The sequence below is a fragment of the Pocillopora verrucosa genome, chromosome 7, assembly GCF_036669915.1.
Source record: "Pocillopora verrucosa isolate sample1 chromosome 7, ASM3666991v2, whole genome shotgun sequence".
NCBI classification, from domain to species: domain Eukaryota; kingdom Metazoa; phylum Cnidaria; class Anthozoa; order Scleractinia; family Pocilloporidae; genus Pocillopora; species Pocillopora verrucosa.
Genome location: NC_089318.1, coordinates 2592845 through 2609038, shown reverse-complemented (window position 1 = coordinate 2609038; position 16194 = coordinate 2592845). Strand labels below are relative to the sequence as shown.

At 37.8% G+C, this 16194-nt stretch overlaps 2 protein-coding genes across 2 annotated transcripts; both read right to left on the bottom strand.

The window, feature by feature from the left end:
• Positions 1 to 167: 167 nt before the first annotated feature.
• On the bottom strand, positions 168 to 7592 carry LOC131771941 (lactadherin-like). The gene is made up of 7 exons (XM_059087813.2): positions 7160 to 7592; positions 5647 to 5761; positions 3971 to 4296; positions 3330 to 3468; positions 2533 to 2870; positions 1985 to 2123; positions 168 to 1446 (listed from the first exon to the last, which is right to left on the bottom strand). Exons 1-7 carry the CDS (start codon positions 7556 to 7558, stop codon positions 1436 to 1438), a joined length of 1467 nt encoding a protein of 488 aa, XP_058943796.2. The 5' UTR covers positions 7559 to 7592; the 3' UTR covers positions 168 to 1435.
• Positions 7593 to 8982: 1390 nt separating this feature from the next.
• On the bottom strand, positions 8983 to 12024 carry LOC131771924 (carbonic anhydrase-like). Its single transcript, XM_066169551.1, has 7 exons — positions 11982 to 12024; positions 11697 to 11732; positions 11202 to 11536; positions 10673 to 10765; positions 10178 to 10244; positions 9698 to 9870; positions 8983 to 9096 (listed from the first exon to the last, which is right to left on the bottom strand). Exons 1-7 carry the CDS (start codon positions 12022 to 12024, stop codon positions 8983 to 8985), a joined length of 861 nt encoding a protein of 286 aa, XP_066025648.1.
• Positions 12025 to 16194: the final 4170 nt, after the last annotated feature.

Genomic DNA, 16194 nt, shown 5'->3' with positions numbered 1-16194 from the left:
TGTGGACTCTTTCAGTTCAATATTTTATTTAGTTTTTGTGCAGCTCAAAGCCATTGGACTCTGAACTTGAGAAAACTGCGACTGTTTGACTCCGATGTGTTACTTGCGATCATTTTCTTTGCTGGTTGCTTACGTAAGGTGATTTTTCTGTCACGCAAGCTGTCACGCAAGCTCGGGGGTTGGAGCCACTAACTTCAGCATTACGATTTTCTTCTCTAAGAACAAAATGGGTCCTAGGTATTTCTTTTCGTCTTAAATAGAAGAGATTGAAGCCTTCATTGCTCATCTTAATCTAAACTAGAAAAAATACAATCTATTTTTGTTATTGCGAAATTATTACAGGTTGTTAGACTAGACCATCTACTAAATTATAAACGTACGCTTAATTTCCTGTTTGCAAACATTGGAGAACACTTATTTTGGTAGTAATTCAGCGAGTTGTAAACTAAACGTCGTTTCCTTTCAAACGCGTTAATCTACTGTTTCTTAAGTTGCAGTTTGCAATCTGACTAAATCTTTTCCATCCCTTTTCTTTCTCTTTTCCTTCTGGTTTTTTTCTTACTAATCCCAGAGAACGTTTCTTTTTGCTATCAGAAAATTAATGTTAACTTTGTTCAACGTACAGAACACTTCAAGGATCGAGACAAGCTTCTTGTGGCTCAGGAAAGAAAACGAATGGGGTGGGGTGGGAGTTGGTCTTGTTAAACATTCTTTCCTTTACCACCCAGTAGACTTGCTATTTTTTTTTTTTTTTTTCGTTTGGTTGTCTGGTTTTTTTTTTCTTTTACAGTCACTCACGAGACATTAAGTATTTCGCTAACGGATACTTTTTTCTCGGGATGGGCTTGCTTTTTAGCCGACAGTTCGACCCAGAGAACTTTGTATTAGATCGAAACTTCGGGGCTAGCTTCCCATGTTAGTATAAGACTGTTATATCAGCTCAAGGATATTTTTTGGGCAAGAAATTGTACAGTAATTTTTGATTTCAATCATTGCTTGTATAGACTTAACTAATTAAGGTTAACGCGAGAGATGTTCTGATTCGTATGGGACAATAAAAAAAAATTTGGCCTTCTTTGGAAGAATACTTCATTGTCATCAATTTACATAAAAAGTCCTTCTATACTATTTTTTTCTAAATGTACTGAAACGATCGCAAACAACTGTCGTTATGTTTTGCTAATTCCTGATAATTAATTAATAATGTACAACCGTGTCCAGGAAGGGATCGACACTCTTGTACGAATTGTACAATACTTTTGTAAAGAAGACATTAGTATGCCAAATCGTTCAACTAAACATCCCGGAAAGATGTGCTGTAGAAACTACAACTGCTGTATTCTGCCAACTGAGCTAGCGTTGTGGCTCACTGAAATTCCTGGAAGGTACTGCTCGTCCTTAAACCTCCAGCCGCTTGCAAAGGTGAGTGAAAGGCTTAAGTTTCTCCTGTAAAGATGAAAGGACCACGTTTGATTTAGAATTGCATCTTCGTTCAGACATCGTTGAGATAACAGACGTTGCGCACGCCTTACATGCGTGAAAGTCTCGCTGATAAAGACGGTGATGCCGCACATCTTCCGAAGCCTTACCTTTAGGCAACATAGTTTTAAAGTTGTGTGGAAGTCATTAGGAAAATTGTTGTTGTTATCATAAAACCACAACAAACGGTTACGCTTCTTGCTGTTTTCATTTCGATTTTGATCCGATTACTAACGCATCTTTTTTCTCACCGTTACATTGGTAATTGCCGTGGTTGCAAAGAGAGAGAAAAAAGGGATGGGGGTGGAGGGGAGAGAAGGAGAGGGGAGGGGAGATACCGATGTCAATCCCTGCCTTTTGCTTTGCTCTCTGTTTCCTGAACCGAATTTTATCGGCCGCAGAACAAGCTGAACCTAGAAAATGAAATGATGCTATATATATTTTAAAGATATCACGAATAATTGAATGAACAGGGCCAAGGAAGGAATGATACAACATGATATACCTGGGAAAGTATATAACTCCATCCTCATGGAAATGTGGTTTTGCCACTGAGTTGGCTTTACCCGCAAGAATCGTGCTGTGATAGGTGGATCCAGGAGATGATAAACAACGGTATCCCGGTCGAAATTGCCCTCGAAAACCTAAGTATCAACACATTGTCATAAAAGCATGATTTCAAAAGAAATAACCTTAACAGAAGAAATGCAAGGTACGTTTTCTGTAGCTAAACATGCGCATCTTTAATTTCTTTACAAATCATTTCGACACCGAAGTCACATTCATACGTGTGCATTATTTTAAACTTAGACAGTCCTCTACCGTGGGGTAAAAGCGCTTAGGAGATGTTCTAAACGAGTGGTTTGCTTCGAGGAAACCTCGCTGGGCCTAGTAACCTATTTCGTCTCAGTCACGTCTTCTCGTGCCAATCTCTCGCTTCATATCGAAGGCAAGATGGATTGCCTGAATTCTGAACCCATGTTTACTGAACCTTTGACCAATGGTTGTTTTCCGTAACTGCGCTAAAATTTGCATGTTAATATGAGAACTTACCGTGTCGGAGGAATCTCCTTGTCTCTTGTAAAACAAAAATGAGACTCCTTCGTCGCTGAACTGGATTTTGTATTTCTTCACCCACTGTGAAGGCGAGTAATGATTCCTTCCTTGTGTTGCAATATACGTCACATTGGTGATTTTACCGAGATCGACCTGTAGCCACTGGTTTAAATCATTCGTCAAACTTGACCAGCCACCAGTCCCTGTCGAAAGTCCAAGCTCTTTTGTATGGAGTCGTGCGCGCGCAGGTTTGTGATAAACGTTGAACATCGAAGAAGCGATAATTTGTGAGTCAGTGATGGAGCCACTTTCCATGCCAAGAGCTTGCATGTTTTCTGAGACGTTTTAAAAGATAATACAAAAACAAGCTGATTGTGTTGTTACTTTCCCTCGCTCTTTATTTCTCTCAGGGAAGTAAAGAAACTGCGAGGTGAGGATGTTTTTTGCTATTCTCATTGGCAAGAATGTTGCGAAGCGTTGGAAAGCGAGGACTAAACAGCACGGAATTATCATAAGAAACTATGCCAACTTTAAATTATTATTTTCTACAAGTACTATTATCATTATATTGACTTTGCTTTTTTTACGGAACACCTGAGTTTGTGTTTATACCAATGGAGCTAGAACGATCATCATGCTAATTCGTACCTGATTGGTCGAAATGATGACGCGAATTTTCTTGATCATCACAGTGATGCGCAGTGATGCAAAACGTGCGCAACGCCCATTTCAGTTTTAGCTCACAATTGAAAATTTGTCTATAAACTAGAAATGAACTCGGAAGGCCAACCTACCGAGACAGCCGTATAATTCTATCCTCATAGAGATGTGGTTGTGCCATTCTGTGGGTATCAACCGGATATATCGAGCCTTGACGGGTGAGATCACAGGATTCTTCACAACAGTATCTCTGTCACTGTTTCCAACAAACACCTGATGATTTGAAATAGGAAGGTGAAGAATTCTGTAAATCTCTGTTGCTCTTAACATAATTTTCTTTGTTAAAGGGGCCTGCAAGTTTGTTAAAAAGAAATAATTCAATCATAAAAATTACTGAGAAAAAACTTTTTTTTTTAACTTTGGAATGAGAAACTCGAAATATGGAACCATGACTAACATCACGAGCGCACGCAGGTCTCCTCAAGATTTCCCGCTTTGATCCCATGCATCTCGTCCCTTCCGGTAGTCCTTGCTTTGATCCCGTAAGAGAATCAAAGCGGTTTGGTTTCCTCGCCCTGTTCCATCCAGGAGAGATTACTTCACTTCTCTCGTGGTCAAATCACAGCAGACTGGATGAATCGTAATTGATTTTTAAGCAAATAATACTCAGCTGAGGCAAAGTTTCTCCGTTAATTAGTTTATTTAGTTACGCTTTTGTCATTTGTTTTTGTCATTTTGCTCAGATTTGACGAATTCACTTTGAGTCAGGGCTAACCTTATCAGAGCTCTCCCCGTCTTGCTTAAATACCCGAAATGTGCTACCATCGTTACCATACTGCAGCTTATACTTGGTTACCCACTGTCCATGCATATTTCGTCCTTGTGTTGCCAGAAATGTAACGGTTGTCTCAATTCTTAGATCAACTTGAAACCACTGATGGACGTTATTCCCGCGCGCGGACCAACTGCCTTTCCACGACCCGGTTTTTTTGAAGTGAAGTCTTCCTTGGTTTGGTGCATGATAACTGTCGTATTGAGACGAAGCCGAAATCTGCGTAGAAGTAATTATGTAGTCTTCCATTCCTAAAGGTGCTGAACAGACTTGTAAGGAAAGAGGATGCAATCACTCAGAAAGAACAATCTTTGATATGAAAGTTTCAACAGGTAGAATGCCTATTTCTCTCACGACATCACTTGCAGTGGCGAAAAGACTACCAATAAGTTATATTAAGCAATTATCGGTTGAGGTTGAGCATGATATCATGAATAGTCAATGCCGAGGTCCGCGTTATCTGCCACTGAAGCTTAAGGCTATGGCAAATAAAACAGACACAAGGTTTGATAATTCTTGATATAATGCGAAAACTGAATTAAAAATGGACTCATCATAATTTTTTTAAACAATCTGCAAAAAGAAAAACCTCTATGAGTTTGCAAAAGTTTGACAACACTTCACGGGTGATGGGCTCGGAAAACAGGCAGGCTTTAAACTCGACATGATAACCCAATGTCTGCTACAGATATTGGGTTAAGATGTCAACTTAACACCGGGTTTTGTATATTGGTTGCATGTGTGCTCTCGACTAATAACAGCTTTCTTAGTAACTCTAATGTGTAATAATAGCAGTGAAACCCAAACAAGTTTTTTTTCTTTTTTTTGAACGAGATTAAGCAAGCCTCTATTGGCAGAGAATATTGCACCGGGTCATTTGCTTGTCAGGGCGTTGTTAAGAAACAAAGAAAAAACGTAAGTTATCGTCCACACCATTGTTGCTTCCTTTTGTCGCACTGCACGGCTGTTTACAAGGTTAGCGTTTGAACTGCTTGAGCTGGTTAGGTCCACTCTTGTTCGACCTTTTTCTTAAGGCCATGACCAGCTTTGTGTCTGATTTAAAATTATATATTATAAAAAGAAGGACGAGGTTCTTAATCGCACGTCGTAGTATTTATGACAGTAAATGGTGTTTTGATAAACGGTGTTTTAGTAAGTTTCATTACCTCAAACAACAAAGGGGCGAATTATCTTTAACATATAGAGTATCATATCTAACTGGGGATGAGGATTCCAGAGCAACTCCAAACTTAATTTTAGAAACACTCTTTTTTGGAATTTACATTTGTCCTGTATCTGTATGTAAACCATGGCTAATTTCGGCTGTTATTTCAGGAGATATTTAACAATCGTCAACGACTAAACCAAATTTAAGGTCTTCATTGAATGTAGAAATTTAAGAAAACCATGTTCGTTACGCGCGAAGTTGAGACCATGACTGTCCTACCATATTATTCCTCGACTTAAAATTAGATCCAGTTTTAAATTTCGTTGTTCCCCTTACAATATGGCTTGTTGTAACCTTTTAAACTATTTAAGGTAAAATGTTTTATTTTATTTTAACTGAACTTTAAAAAAAATTTATGATTATTGCTATTATTATTTTTATTTATGCTCACCTTTGCCACAATAACGACCCCTATGGCCAGGGGTGCAACTACAACTGTATGTATTCTCTTCGTAATTCGGGATACATGTACCGTTGTTTTTGCATGGATGACTTGAGCACGGCGACTGCAATCGAAAGATAAGACACGGCAAATATCAGAATCTTTTCATTCATGGAGTATAACGACAGTGTGGTTAAAACTGACGTTCAACATCTACAGGTATATTCGCCGACGTTTTTTTGCGAAAAAAAAACTGCTTTCAGATATGTAGTATGGCGTTCAAAAGACGGGGATCGAGAAGAAACAAGTTTTGTAAATCGCGAAGGCGACAAAAAAATTGTGTTTTGAAGGAAAATACGAATCAAGATTTACCTAAACACTTTAGATTCTCATGAGTTGAGGAAATTATGGCACACGAAAGCCTAAAGATGGAATAACATTCCATAGACGCAATTTGTCCGTGACTGGTAAACACGTGAAAGAACATTGCTAAGGGCCGATAGATCTAAACGAACAATGCTGTGGAAAGTTCGAGTACCTTAATTATATATGAAATGTTGCTTATTAAAGAAAAAAAAAATCAGAATTGAACTCCTTAACAGACTACACTCCAGCAAAACTTTTCACTTTGTTAAAAAACATTTTTTTTCTTTCCACATTTCAATGTTTTATTTCACGCCTTACTTTTCTGTGTATTGAATATTGATATTAATATTCTCTTCTGATGATGGTGACATGTCGTCGCCGAAGCGTCATGTTTTCATGACGTTGCTTTGTTATGCATAAATGTTTTAGAAAATTAGTCTCTATCAGAGAAGTAATTACAAGCTTAGAAGGAACAAATTTTAGAATTATGGAGAAGAATTAACGGGTTTCACATGACTTAGGAATTAATTTCGCCAGTTTGTTTAAGACACTTAAAATGCGAGTAGCTTCTTTCAACTCACTAACTCATTTTAATTTTCTCCGCACCCGTGTGACAACAAAAACTCCATGCGCAGGAGCAATCATACATTTTAACGGATACGTTGAAACGTGATCTGAGTATAAATCCAAGTATAACGCAAAAGTGATTTGTAAATCGCCCCAAAGGTTTTTTTAGAGATTTATGTAGCTAGATAGGAAATCTAATCATCGTTTTGGCTCAAACTCAGCTGAAAGATTGACTGGCTCTGACGATGGTATCTAAGCAACAAAACTTAATTAATTATTTCGCTCAAAATCGTCCCTCCAGATATTCTTTAGGCTTCAGTTTCATCATTATTTTACATATTTAAAAATCTGTTGTCTTGTCAATGCAATATTAATTTTTTCATGAAAATGTTCAAATAAGAAACAGCTACTTGTCCACCTTGGGTAAATACGCAGTGAGCTCAGGTAAAGAAATAATTTAAGTCGTATTTTTGTTTTGCCTTATGCAGCAAATAAGAAAACGGACCAAGAAAGACATTTTCAAAACTTACGAGAAATTGAATTTCATGATAAATACGTGAGTTACGCCCTTATAAGATAAATTATTTACCTCAATGCTGTAATGGTCAAACTGTTGCGAAGATGTCAAATTTGTTGGGCTTCTAAACTTGTCTCCGCTTAAAAGTTCGCATAGAAATTTTCCTTTCTGATTTGGAGACAGCCCAATGTTGAACGAGTAACACGTTTGTTGAGTAACACAGGCAAACGCGCATTCTTTAGCTTGAAGCACTTCATGGGGAAAGGCTAGCGGAGATACTTGTAGATGATGAAATTTGTGAACCTCAAAATTTGCGTAAGACACACCACCATCTGTTCGCTTTATAGCATGATTACCTTGGGTTTTATCCTGATTTTGCTGTGTTGAGCGAAGATTTTGCATCAAAATGACTAAAAATAGCAAATTAATGCGATGCATCTCAGTTGCATTTGTGAATTTCAAAATTTGCATGGACACAGCACCAACCGCTCGCTTTCAAACACGAGTACCGATGTAGGTGACAAATTTAAATTATTCACAAGTGTCAGCGGTTGAAAGGCAGATGTTTTAGAGGTATAATAAGACGTACAATAAATAAATTGTAAACAGAATAAGAGAGATTGTAAGTTTTGAGCTCGGTTAAGGAAATTAAGAAAGATGTTTTTCGTCTTGTGGGACAAAGAAAAAATTCTGAGTCCCCATGAACCGCAGACCTTCGAATTCCAGGCTCCGATGCTCTATCACTGAGCCTCAGAGACTCAACGGTGAGCGAGCTCTATTAAGAAGTTCGTATGACAAATCTGCATATTGCTAGGATCAGCAAGATCAATAGCGTCATGTTTGTAAATGGAATAAGAGAGATGAGAAGTTTTGTGCTCGGCAAAGGAAATAGAGAAAATCCTCCCACGGAATCCGAAAAACATCCTTCTCTAATTAATAAACTGTGCCAATAATTAAGAGGCTGTAATTAAAACTTTTGCGAGGAAATAATTTCACTGCCAAAATAAAAGTTTATTAGTTTTTATGCTGTATATTTATCTCCTTTTGAGAGCTTTATATGAACGAAGCTTCCAAGCATTGTTTCAAAGGCCAATCTTTTTTCTTTTCTATTTTTATCACAGCATGCCATGACAATGGGTAAGCAAACCCATCTAGTTTAATCAATCAACGTCTTCTGGTGTTTCAATACTTGCGTTTTCAAGTTATATCAAAGATGAAAAAGACATGTAAGCTGATATGTTGGTTGGTTGCTTGACTTAATTTTCCTTACAAAACTTCATGGACATTCTATTATCCAAGAAATCTTGTGCTGCTAAGCCATATCATCTCGAATCTTAAAGATCTGAAAATCCCCCGTGAAGCAATTTTCAATTGAGCGCCAAGAGAATGTGATACAATTGGTTTCGTGTTTCTACGTCCTGTGACTGGTTTATAAAACAACCAATCAGATGACAAGTTTAAACCAATCGCCATTTGGTTACTCAAGGTATCTCGCATTTTTTTCCATTTGCCTAAAATTCGCAAACCCATTGGCCTTTAGAGACAATTTTTCTTTTTTCGAACGAACTTTATAATAATCTTGGTTTTTGACACTCAGTCAAATAGGACTCTCTCTTGAATTTGACGCTTTCACCCGTAAACTTGTTTCAGAGAGGCATATTAACTGCTGGATGTCACCAGCTGATGACATATTGAAATGCTCTTCACTGCGCATGTCTCCCCCACCCCCACCTCCTTTCCTTTTCCCCGCCCCACTCCCCAGAAAAAGGAAATTGGATAATAATTTTAACCTCATTATTTTAATATTTCAATACAAACAAAAACAGGAGAAAAAAACGCATGCTTCTGTCACTCGACTGTACTGGTTAAAAGTTTTTATGAGTATTTTCCATTCCTTAATAAATCAGGAACACATCTCTCCCTTTCCTTGGTTGTACTGGTCTGAAGTTGTTGCACATCTTTCCATCACCGTAACCAGTGGAAGACTGGAGCCGATTGAACATTATAAGCTGAAATGATTGAAAATGTGAATAAGTGTGAGGTAGTTCTGAAACCTTAAATGTTCAAGTCGGGAGGCATGCAAAGCTCCTCACTTAGACCCCGTCCGCATGGTAATTAATATCCCTATAAGCTGTTGAGTTAATTCAATGTCTTTTTTGATGAAACAATCATCAACCAAGGCTGCCCAAGCTGGTTTAAATTACTAAATTGGCGCGCTCTGATTGGCTACACAAACCCCGAATATCCTTTGCTATTTACCATCAAGCGACTCGTATGGGATTTACGACGGTAAATATTGTAATCGTTACAGGAATAAATTTCTTAAAGATTATATTTTTGTGCTATATTATCTCATTGTTCTTGTATAAAATAAAACTACTATTCCCCTCAGCGTCCGAGGCTAACGGTGAATATTTATCTCACCTTCTCGTGGCTCGGTAAATATCCACGTACCACCAGCCACCTCATGCATTTTGGTTAATAGCTGTTAATCCCCAAAGCGAAATTTAAACTAATTTCATTAATCTTTTTTAAATCAAATCTTTTAAATTTTTTTTTAGCATTGCGTGTGCACACTAAAGCAATTAGAGTGATATTACCCCTACTGACCTGGGATGGACTAAATGGTGCAGTTTCTGACAACACAATCCATCGTACAGATTCGAAGCAGGGAGGGGTGGTAAGGGATCCTTGGTAAGTGTAGTAAGGCGAACCATTGTTAAATGCAGGTACTAGATCTTTCAAAAAAATTTTGTCTGTTTCTACCACTGGGACACTTCTCCCTGTAATTACAATGTAATTACCAGAAAAATGAACTGTAAGTAAATTTTTTGATGATGGGCGTTGTTTTGCCTATCACTCGAGAATTTTACATCCATTTAGAAAAAACTCGAGTGTTTATGAAGAATTTACGATTTTTTTAAATAATTGTGACAAACAAAGTAGGCGTGATATCTTAAGGAATTTGTAAGAGTTTAAGAGTGTTTTACTTGTCTTCAATGAAAATTTTAATTTCCGTGAGTGCGTGCCTTGTGTAGTTTTTTAATCAATCTGTGGCAATATCATTGTATAGCGAATTCCAAGAGATACCTTCTGCGACGATCATTTCAAACTTGCTTTTCAATCTGCTTAAAATTCCATTCGGCTCCGAACCCAGCTAAAATCAAAGAAACAAACATATACATGTGATAAGTGGAGGCGCGGTGGCCTCATGGTTAGTGCGCTCGACTGCGGATCAAGTGGTCCGGATTCGAGCCCTGGCCGTGGTCATTGTGTTGTGTTCTTAGGCAAGACACTTTACTTTGTACAAATGGGTACCATGCTGGGGGTAAGCCCTGCGATGGACTAGCATCCCATCCAGGGTGAGTTGCAAAAGTCCTAGCCGCTTCACGCTGATGAAACCGGATTGAAGCGCCGGCCCCATGGGCCATTTGGGCCTGTATAAAGGCTTTACTTTTTACTTTTACATGTGATAAGAAAAGTCTTTTAGAATTGACAGGTGAATGTGTCACCAAAAAATATAACAAATTATTTCTAACACATAAGCATGGAGACTGCTATCTCTTGGGGCAGCAAATATTGTACCTCAAAAAAAGCACCAACCACGGTGAGTCCATCAGCCTTATCAGCGGCCCTTGCAAAATCTGTGTAACTTGTGTTATAAAACACGAAGTGTGCCTGGAAATAATCATTTAAAAATCATATACGCTATGATATGTGGACAGATTTACAACAATGTCTGTTTTAGTGAAGCAGAAAAATTACTGATCGATCTTTGTGATTTACAATAGTTTTTGAACTAGTCTGGTCGGCTGACTTTCGCAAAAAACTTCTCCCTTTTGAAAATTATGGCTGTATTTTGAGGAAAATTTTGTGAAATATCAGTATTTTGGGAAAAGAGTTGGGCCAGGAAAAGTGTGACCTAAGTAGAGCCGTCCTTAATAAGAGGTTCCTAGGTTCTCGAGGATGTAAATGTAAGTACTCCTCAGAAATCTTAGCTCGACACAAAAAAGAAACAATGCATAATTATAACAATTAAAAACATTGATGAGGGACAATGACATAAAAAAGTTAAAAACTCGATTTTAATTTCGAAACAACAAACAAGGAATACCTCAACAGGATATGAACTTCCAGATACTGTGTGCTCTGAGCCTTGGAATGATGAACATCCAAAGTGGAAGTGAAATTGCTCCAGTTGGAACACAGTATCCCCCACAGGACCCCCACTGAGGGTGGCAGATCCGAGAGATTTTTCAATTGCAAGGGTAGGGGAATGGCCATTATTAGTAAATGATCCAACTACAAGACCACCCTCGTTATCAAAATCGATTGCTAGAGTTTCTTTCCATATGTTGCTTTTCAATGAATAACAGTCAAGGTCGATGGGGGACTGGGCCGTACCTGCGCACTGGGGAGCGATCTTATACCAATCAGTGGGGCCAAGTGCTGAGAAAGAAAGAAAGAAAAAAACAGCTTTGTTATTGTTATTGGGTATTCATTGGTCACGTGATTCCTCTCATTGTTCTAATTCAACTGTCTTCTATTCAATAATCAATAATAGTTTGAACTCATGAATTTTATGCATATTTCCCCAAAACATACTTACTGAGATTTTTGGACTTCCCATAGCCCCACTGAGGTCCTGAAAGTACAAAAAGACGAGAGCTTAGCGTAACTGAACACAAACAGAAGGTCAGCGTGATAAAGTGAACATCTACTTTAACAAAAACGAAAAACGGAAATATTTCATAATTACCTCCGCGGGGGCCTCGCTAATATGCATCAATTACCAACAGAGAGAATCAGCAAGAAAGAACATCGCTGCAATTCTGAAACGAACCACTTTGAAAATGATTCTTATTCTAGCAGACAAGTAAATGTTTATTCAAACCAAGTACTAAATGACTTTTCAGTATCTTCTTGATACTGACCATGGTGATTGAAATACGTAAGCTAAAACTAAACAAAAACAAACATTAGATTCACGACCAAAAACAATAGAAGACACTCGCCTTTGCAGTGACGCTCTTTAACCCTTTAAGTTCCCACCAGTGACGAAGACAGAATTTCTCGTTACACTATCAGTACAAAACATCAATCAAGGAAAGAGATACCCCAAACATTCGCGAAGATAATAGGAGCTCAGGAAAACACGAGTTTGAGGTTATCTTTCCTTATTTGGCCCAACACCTTTCCAAGTGAACTGACAGTCAGGTAATTCTGCCCAGTCTCTTCTGTTTAAGGTGTGATTATTGTGATCGATTTATCATACCGTTTTTGTGTGGTCCTTATGATGTCAAACTTAAGCGTAATTCCCGACCAAATGGAAATTTGTATCAACTTCCAATGCGTTGAAAAGGACTACTTAAATTTTAGATATTATAGGACTGGCCCTCACCATCTCGATTTTTGTCAGGTATGTGAGACTTTGAATAACTTAGAGAACATATTTTTGAACATCAATCTGGGGGTAATATCTTTTCCAGGAAATTTGCGCTTTGTTTTCTTTGCGGGGATTGCGCTGGGAAATTTCTATTCTAGAACACATTTTGTTTCAGGCTAAAATTTGAGCCATTAGTGCTACTATCACTGCAGACAACCCTTTTTTTTGTACCATTTCTAAGTGTCTCCGGTCTCGGAAAGTTTTGATGTCATAACATTGCGTTTTGCAGTTTTCTCCAGTGCATGTCATCGGGCCCAAACAAGTTTTAGCTAATGATAAGAAAAACAAAGATGACAAGTTACGTTTGTGATCAGGGGTTGAACTTACCTCTCGAATAATAAAACCGGATTGAAGACTTTCTCAGGTTTCCCAGTTATTTTGGTAAATTAAAGGTCCCCGACCGAATGAACAGTTCAACACCTATGAAAATGAATTCATGGTACCAGATTGTAAACTGCTTTTTATGGTGTCAATAGACCCTTTCATATTCCTGGCATTCGGCAAAGTACACAAAACCTGCTCACTATGTTAGAAGCAGCCTATTACCTGCCCAAACGGCGTTTTAAATGTGATAATTTGACCTGCTGATTGTCAAACGAGTATGAAATTGAAATAAAGTCTAAACAGGTTTTACACGAGTAGGGATTCTTATTCTTTCTTGGTCAATCCTCTATATTCGGTTATGCTTTACATGATGGCGCAGTTTGTCATTTTTCTTATAGAACAGAGTTAAAACTTACATTGACAAGAAGTCACCGGTATTGAAATGAACCTAATTTTTATTGATCGTTTTTGTTTATACAAGTAGTATCAAAACGCTATCGACAAACCAATTCATCGCCGATAAACGTCGACAGCAACAAAAGGAATCGAAATTTTAGAAGCATGGATGCTCACGATCCAGGAACACAACAACGCGGGCTGTTGATATCGGACCGCTGAGGGATCAATACTTCAAAGGTAGAAAGATAGAATTGCACAACCCTCAGCTGTTGAAAAATCAACCAATCATAGCGAATATCTTTCTTCATAAACTAACTCACGATCAGTTGACCTTACCACCACTTACAAATTAAGGGTGGTATGGCTTGCCAACCTCAGACTACAATGCAACGGGTCTCAGTTGTATGTATTTCATGGAGTCTTTAGTTCCTTTATCGAAGCTCAAATGAATACATTTTAACAAAAACGTCACATAACAAAGCATTTTGTTAATAATTAAGAAATACAATGGCAGAGAGAGAATTGGGCTGGGTCTCATCGATCATTGTTAAGAAGGGTTCTTGTCTTAATCATAGGAAAACTTTCTGATTAAATTTTTTTTTTGAGGTTCAGCTTCTGATTTTAAAAAAAAAAATCCAAAGCGAACCAGAAATAACCAATTTAGAGCCACGAGTTTCGCTCAAATGTACAACTCATGCGAAGCACGCTTGATCATCTCCAAAAAAACATAAGAGAGAATATGAAAACAAATGGAAATGAGTTTCCGTCATGATGATGCACGCATATAAAAATCAGTTGCTTGAGTCATGATAGGCTTGTAATCTGTCATTAAAAAAATGATTTTTTAAAAGATAATTTTGAAATATAATACTTCTGTTAAGAGGATATAATAACGAAATAATTAAGTGAGTGTTAAAATTACATTTATCGCCGAATTACGATGTCGTCACTACCGGCTCAAAGTAGTCAATAGGTTTATTACGGGAAGCAGGATATAGTGACATTAGGCATTGATAATATTTTCGTCTCCAGGTAAAAACAAAACCATACAAACAGACTTGGATATTAATACCAAGTGGCATGAAACTATATCATCGTTTCCTCTCACGTGTTTCACCGAGATGAAGCATAAAAGGGGACGAAAAAACCGCTGATCTCTGCATCGAAAGGCTCAGTCTTAAGCCCCGGCCCTAGGGAATAAAATTGACGAAATGCTGCTAGGGTAGTGGAATGATGGGGTTAGGGGGGGGGGGGGTATGATGGACTAAAGGAATACAAGGGGCCAGGAGAAGAATTGAGTGCCCTAGTCGCTCCCAGTTCATACTTAGATAAGGCAATGAAGGCCTTACAGTCTGTTTGAAAAATGAGCTCTAAGGCATTCACGCGGTGTTTCTTGATGGTATGAGCCTTCAGCATAACATAACGGCTATTTATTTCTCTCGATAAGAACTCAACAATGCCTCTTTCAATGCGTTTTTTGGGACATCAATTGTACATTTTTCATCCTTGTCGATATGCAAGGGCAGAACTCCACTGGTCATTTGTATTTGGCGAAAGTAATCATCCGGCTGACAGTCGATATTTGTGTTTTGAATTCGGTGTTCACGACTGACTTCCTTTAAACTTTCCACCAGATATCCTTTGACTAAAGGTTCCCACTCGTCACATAGTTTATTACAAGCATGTGGAATATACTGGCAGAGATCTCTCTAAACTCTTATAGCGGGAAAATAGAACGCATTTTCGATAAGAAAATCCCGATGAATTGTAATCTTAAGAGAATAGATACTTCCTTGTTCAAAGATTGGATAACATACGGCTTTGGTCTCCTGCATTCCAACTATTTTTTATGAACTACTAATTTTCATCCTTTGATCCGTTTTTGGTAAAGAGATTAACTCTGTTTGCCCCTGTGTTCTAAAGTTTTGTTAATATTACGGAGCGGTGTTTGCCGAGGCATGTATTCTTTAGGATGATTTTCGTGACCAAATCATACTTTGGTCTGTTAGCATTGAAAGCATCAGCGCATACTGATTGAGAGCTTTACGTGCCTCTTTCAGTTCAAGTCTTAAAATGAAGGCTTAAGTTGAGAGTGGTTCTCTATTGTTGACGATAATGTCACGATACATTCATTTGCTTTCTTGAATACTTCGTTGAGGATCGTCTCCAGATTTAGACAAGTACCATGAGAAACTTCTAAAATCAGAGAAAAGATTTAAAATTGCTTGCCTTTTTTAAGAGCAACGGTTAGTTAACACCCACATGTAGCAGATTGATACTGGGTGGTTTTGTTTGTTTATACGGTGGGTTCATCCAGTCCCACTTGAGACCCAGTCAAACCAATCTTTCAAAGATTAATCTTTCCATCCAAATGTGTAGAGAACATCGAACTCGTCGTTGAAGACAAATTAAAATGCGTGTGTTAAATTGATATTTTCCCGGTTCATAGAACTTAAATTAATGATAGAAAATAAATTTTCAAAAACAGATGATATTGAATGTATTGTAATGCTTGGTAACGTGTTGATTTGGTTATTTTTATTTCTGTGTTGCTTTTGGAGTCATCATCAACTATATTGAAAATTTTACCGTTGTTGATTTTACTGAAATAGATGTTAATTACAATGGAATGTTCGACTGTCTTTTTTAGAACTGTGAGTTATTTTTGTTTTTCATGCAAAAAGTATTTTTTCCGTTGAGATGTTTTACTTACATGGAAGTTGAAAACGTTTGACTTGTAATGCAGCTGAAAAGAAGGAATTAAGTTTTCAGATGTTAAGCTACTTAAAACCAACTCTAGTGCTCCAATGCAAACCAGTTGATAGGGGACAAAATCTCTTAAATGCGCTATCTGCTTATTGCAGCTTTTCCTTCCACAATGTCACATATCTAAACACGAAATTAGCCTGATCTCATTTCTTGGAAAGTAGGGAAACCA